The following is a 5,947-nucleotide window of genomic DNA, read 5'->3' on the forward strand; positions in this document are numbered from 1 at the left end:
CACTTCAATTAAAATTCTATTTCTTTGTTTTTGTTGTATTTCTTGTCTGATTATCATCTCTTGTTTTTTGACAATCAGTGCTTTGCTTTTCTCTTCGATTTCCACTACTGTCTTTTTCATAGGAGTAGTTTCGTTCATCTCCATTGTTCCTGATGATGTTTTCCTCAGTACTGGTTGTGTATTTATCACAAGTGTCATCGTTTTCTTCTTCTCTAGTTCCTTCTGTGAGATAAAATTTTCAATATCATCTTGTTGTTTTGATATTATTTGTTTTTGTGCTTCATTTTCTTTTTGTGTGTTGTCTAATTCTTCTCTTGTTATTTCTGCAATCTCATGACTTATTATTGCTGCTTGTTGAATTTCAGAGATTTGTTTTTCTTTATCTCTTATTTTACTTTTCAGCTCCTCAACTTTCTTCTCTAGTACTTCCGCTTTTTCCTCTAACACACTATTCTTCTTCTCCAGTATTTCACCTTTTTTCTTCAGCTCTTCTGTTTTCTCCTTTTGTTCATCCTTTTCCTTCTGTAACTTCCCTTTAGTGGATTTTAGACTTCGAATGGTTTCTTCTTTGTTATTCATTTCCATGATTTTCCTTCCTTCTATCTCATTTATTTCACCTTGTAATTTTATGTTTTCTTCTGTTAGTTTTTCATTTTCTTTCTTCTTTTCATTATAATTCGTTTGTACCTTCTTAATTTCTCTTTTCATATTTTCTATCTCTTTCTCAAATTCTTTTCTGACTATTTCTTTTGCTTTTTCCATCATTTCATCTGAGATGGTTTGTTCTTCTTCCATTCTTTTTGCTTGATATTCTTTAATTTCTTCTTCTAATTTTTTAATCTGTTTTTTAGTACTTTAATTTCTTCTTTTTCTTTATAATTTTCCTCTTCATTCTTTGTTTCTTCTTTGTTTTCTTCTTGTGTTTTCCTTTCTTTTTCTGTTTCATTTATTATTTTAGCCATTTTACATCTTTTTTGTAATTCTTTGATTGGATTTCTGCTTTTGATTTCTGTTTCGATTGCTTGGATATCTTCTTCTTTCCATCCTTTTGTTCTTTCCTTAAATTTTTCTTGCATTTTTCCAATTCTCTTTTTCTTTCTAATTAAATATACTTCTTGGAGAATGTCATACCATCTTTTCCTTTTACCTTCATATTTTTTAAGTATTTCTGAATATTCTCCTTTTTCCCATTTACTTGTTATTCCTTTTATTCTTTCATGTATCTCTTTTATTGTTAACCATCTATGTCTATTGTTTGTATATTCGTTATTATTCCAGTATTTATCCTGTTTTTTATTCGTTCTTCTTTGTCTTTGTTGTTTTTTAAACCCTTTTCTCTTGGTATTTCTTTTATTATAATTGTGATATCTTTTATTATAATTGTAATATCTTTTATTGTTGTTATTGCATTTATTGTTGTTATTGGCATTTAACCTTGTATTTCTATGTCTTGTTTGCTTTTCTTTACAAGACGTCAAGGCATTACTCCATAACAATGGCAATAAAATTTGTTGTATTTCCTGCATTGGAAAAGGATCTCTCAAATAAATAAAAAATAAAAATAAAAAAAAAATGATAAATACAGAATATGTAAATATTTATGTTTATATTTTATGATCATTTCTATTCATTTTGTATGAAATATTAATGAAATAGATGATTTGATTAATCATAATTAATTATTTTTATCATTTTATTATTATGTTATTTATGTAGCTTATTTTCATATATTTATTTCTCTATTTATCTATATATTATTATATTATTCTTATTTTATTATTTTTCTTTTTATATTCTTTATACCTTTTTATTAATATTCTTTTCTATTTAGTTGTATTTGTTTATGTGTTTATTCATCTTTTATATTATTATCATTTATATCTATTTTCATTTTATATTTATTCGATTTTGATTTATATTAATATTAATTTTATATTTTATACTTTGATTTTATTATTATATCATTGACTATCATTTCTCCTTTTATTTATCATTTATTCTTATTATTCTTTTGTTTTATATTCTATATAATATATTCATATCATTTTCATTTATATTTTATCACTTATTATATGTTATAATAATAACATAACACTTATGATTGAATATATAATAAACATCATGATGAAGTTATACATATAAATAATAAACATATAAAATGAATAAAATATTTTTCATCAATAAAACAATATTAATTATTTTACACCATTGAATTAACACTTTTATTTCATATTTCTAATTTTTACATTAAAAATACACTTTTTATTTCTTCTTTTCATATTTTATTACATCTTTTGATTTATTATTTTTATATTCTTCTTCTACTTTCTTTTTATTCTCACGTTTCTTTTTGTTCTTTTATATATTTATATTCTTTTTATATTATTTGTTTTTCGTTGTTGTTTCTATTTCTTTCTTCTATTATTTATCAATTTTATATTCATTTATTCTTTTTATTTCTTTTTTATTAATTCTTGAGTATTGTATATTTCTTTGATATTTCATTTGTGTATTATCAAATTATATGTTTTATTGAATTTGTGTTGAACAAAATATTGAATAAATCAATATTTTCATTCTTAATTATTCATTCTTTATTCTGAAATGTTGTGTATATTTATTATATTAAATGAATATGATGAATAAATATCAATATTATTGTTTATTTGATTTTAAAAAATAATAAATGAATATGAAATAATAAATGAAATAAAATAATGAAGACGATGAAATGATAATGAAATAGAATAATCTAATATTGAACAAATCAAATAAAGAATATATTGAATATATCATTAATGTTACATTATTATTTGTTATTTCAATTATTAAATATTAATAAATTATTATTCATGAATATTTAATTGATTGATATTTTACAATTTCATTTTATTTAATAAATGAAATATGAATAATAAATGAATGAATAATAATTTAATATATGAAATAATAAAAAGAAATAAAAGATAAATAATAAAGAAATATGATGTATTTAATATATAATATAAATTATTATCAAATATAATAATAATATCAAATGATGATTTATTTTTATTTCAAAATATTTTGCATCAATAAAATATGTTGCTAAATATTTTGCATCATTAAATTTTGCATCATTAAATTTTGCGCTTTTTTTATTTGTTGAAATAAAATTTGCATCCTTTATTTTTTTCATTCTTTTCTTCTTTTATCATCTCTTTTGTTTTATTACACTTTATCTTCTTTCTTTTTATATTCTCTCCTTTCTACTTTTATTCTTTCTTCATCATATCAAACTTCTTACTTTCTTTTTATTCTTTTATATCATTCATTCTCTTCTTTTTCAATTATTTGCTTTTTTTCGTTGCCAATTTGATGCTATTGATTTTAATAATCATCAAAAATGTATTAATAATGATAAAATGGTTATAACTTACAATAAAGATTTATTGGTCAGTGACCATTCTTTCAATGCTAGAAGACAAGTTATATATTATCAAAATATGAAAGAAAAGATATTGTAGATGTTGTTATATGTCAAGATAATAATTTGGAATTAAATTATATTCATAAAATAAATAGAAATATAAGAGAAAATAAGAAATAATAGAAAATAAAATAAGTAAAAACAAATATTGTAATAATAATAAAATAATCAACAATGAAACAGTAAGAAGAATAAAACAATAAATTACAAATAAACAAAACATTCCAAACAATAATCAACAAAAACATGAAATACTTAATGTTTTACACAAACAAAACTGATAAAAGAAAAGAAGAAAAACAATAATTAATTCATACTAACAAATACACAACAAAACACACACTAATGAAAATGGAATAAATAAACTTAATAATCATAACAACAAAATGAATTTTCATTATTTGAAATTTTTATTCTTATTACTATTCTCGATTTTAACTTAAGTGTTTTAACCAAAATAATATTTTATGATTTTTAGTGAGCCATCATAATATCAAATAAAAATGAGCATAAGCTATATAAAATAATGAATCAAGAAAAGAAGAATTTTTTAATTCCTGAATATAAGTGTTACTATAATTGGATAATTTAATGAGTTTATTTATCTACTCATTCTTGGTTTTTTCTTTCTTTATTATAAAAAACATCAATACTACATTAAACCTCATTCAGTAACTATTCTGAATATAATAAATATATGTGTAATAATTATTTCAATTACCATTCAGAGACATTAAATCCCCAGTTGATCCATTTCTGCAAACATAAAGGAAGTAATTCTTTTTCATGACACAATGCTCCAATTGAACAAAGAGAAGTATCAATTCCATGACAATTCCAGAAATGTTCGTAACAAGGGAGTGTTATTTGAGAACCTCCGTTTATTCCAAGTAATGCAATAATATCTCTATCAGGTATAATAGATCGAGTATATAAATTAATATTTTTTTGCCTCAATTCATGACCCTTTCTACCTAAATAAATACCAGGAGGTGATATTCCAAAACTCAATAAACTCATATTACTTCCAACAATATTTGCAATTCCTCCTCCAAGGGAATGTCCAGTAAGTGCAATTGGTAATTTTGGTTCCATTTTTTGATGTCTTTCAACTATTTTCTTTGCAATTGTAACTAAATAGAAAGGATTGTTTGGTAAAGCCTTTGATCCAAAAAATGAGAGAAAATTACTTAATTTTGTCATACTTTGTTTTGTAAATATTTGAGTTATTATAACAGAAATTTGTGGAATCACTGACTCTGTAAATAATTGAATATCACTTAGTATATCAGAAACTGAATTTGTACCTCTAAATGCAATTACTTTAACTCCTTTTTTAGTATTAATTGATACCAAATAATGAAGAAATTCTTCATCATGAAATTTAATTGACCAACCTTTTTCTTGGAGATATACTGAAATTATTTCATATTCATATGATTCATTTAATTGATTTGAATACGCTAAATAACTTAAACATGCATACTCTTTTGGTGTAATACCATAAGGGTCTTTAGCACAAAGATGAGAATAACTTCTAACATCATCTCTCGATGGTGATTCTATTTGTTGACTTTCTTGTTCAAGTATTTTTGTTTTATTAATAAATGAATTATTATATACTACTCCATTATATATTTCATACGTATGACTTTCTTTATTGTCAATGTTACTTAAAATGCTGTTTTCCATATTTTCTTGATGTTCAATACCATTATTTAAAGATATTTTCAAATAAGCAGTAATAAAACTAAGAATGTAAATAATTACAAAAATAGCAAGTATAACAATGATAATTAAAAGGTATGAACGTTGAAGTATTCTATTTATTTCTTTGTTTTTATTCATATTACTTTGACTACATTCTTGATTATCTCTTTTTTGTATTTCATTCCTTTGTCGGAATTTACTTTCTTCAGTTTTTTGTTCATCTTGTTTAATTTTATTCTCATTACTTTCATTCTCTTCTTGAGTAACATTTTCTTGGGTTCTATTTAAATCGTGTGGACTAAAAGAAAGAATAAATAATACCCAATAAGGAATCATATCTTTCCCTCCTTCAGATGCGTCATTGGTAATACTAAATAAGTAGTAGATAAAATAGCAAAAAGGAAATACTATCAGTATTAATAAAACAAATGTAACAGTATATTTAATTGTTTTATTATTACATTCAAGACTTTTATTTAATGTAATAAATAAATTGAAAAATGGTATCCAAGATAATACATAATATATTATTGATTTAATTTTATTTTTCTTGTCTATATTTGATAATATCCTTTTTTGATTGAATATAACCCATACAAAATAAATTCCACATATTATGGTACATCCAATACATAAATAACAATAACAAATAGTACTACTAATACTTATTTTTCCATTTTTCTTTTTATAATTACAACTATAAAAAATACCAGCAACAAATGAACTAAATAATACTGCAATACCAAAATAATCATCAAATTTTCTCAT

At 22.1% G+C, this 5,947-nt stretch overlaps 1 protein-coding gene across 1 annotated transcript, besides 2 other annotated features; it reads right to left on the reverse strand.

Moving 5' to 3' along the window:
- Positions 1-1,539: part of a repeat region that runs on past the window's edge.
- Positions 1,540-3,351: 1,812 nt separating this feature from the next.
- Positions 3,352-3,773: a repeat region.
- A 413-nt stretch (positions 3,774-4,186) lies between these two features.
- On the reverse strand, positions 4,187-5,947 carry EHI_198210 (uncharacterized protein; the record flags this gene model as incomplete). The annotated part of the gene is made up of 1 exon (XM_643460.2): positions 4,187-5,947. One exon carries the CDS (start codon positions 5,945-5,947, stop codon positions 4,187-4,189), a length of 1,761 nt encoding a protein of 586 aa, XP_648552.2.

Source organism: Entamoeba histolytica, genomic scaffold (assembly GCF_000208925.1).
Source record: "Entamoeba histolytica HM-1:IMSS scf_1104750519265 genomic scaffold, whole genome shotgun sequence".
In the NCBI taxonomy this organism is placed as follows: Eukaryota; Evosea; order Mastigamoebida; family Endamoebidae; genus Entamoeba; species Entamoeba histolytica.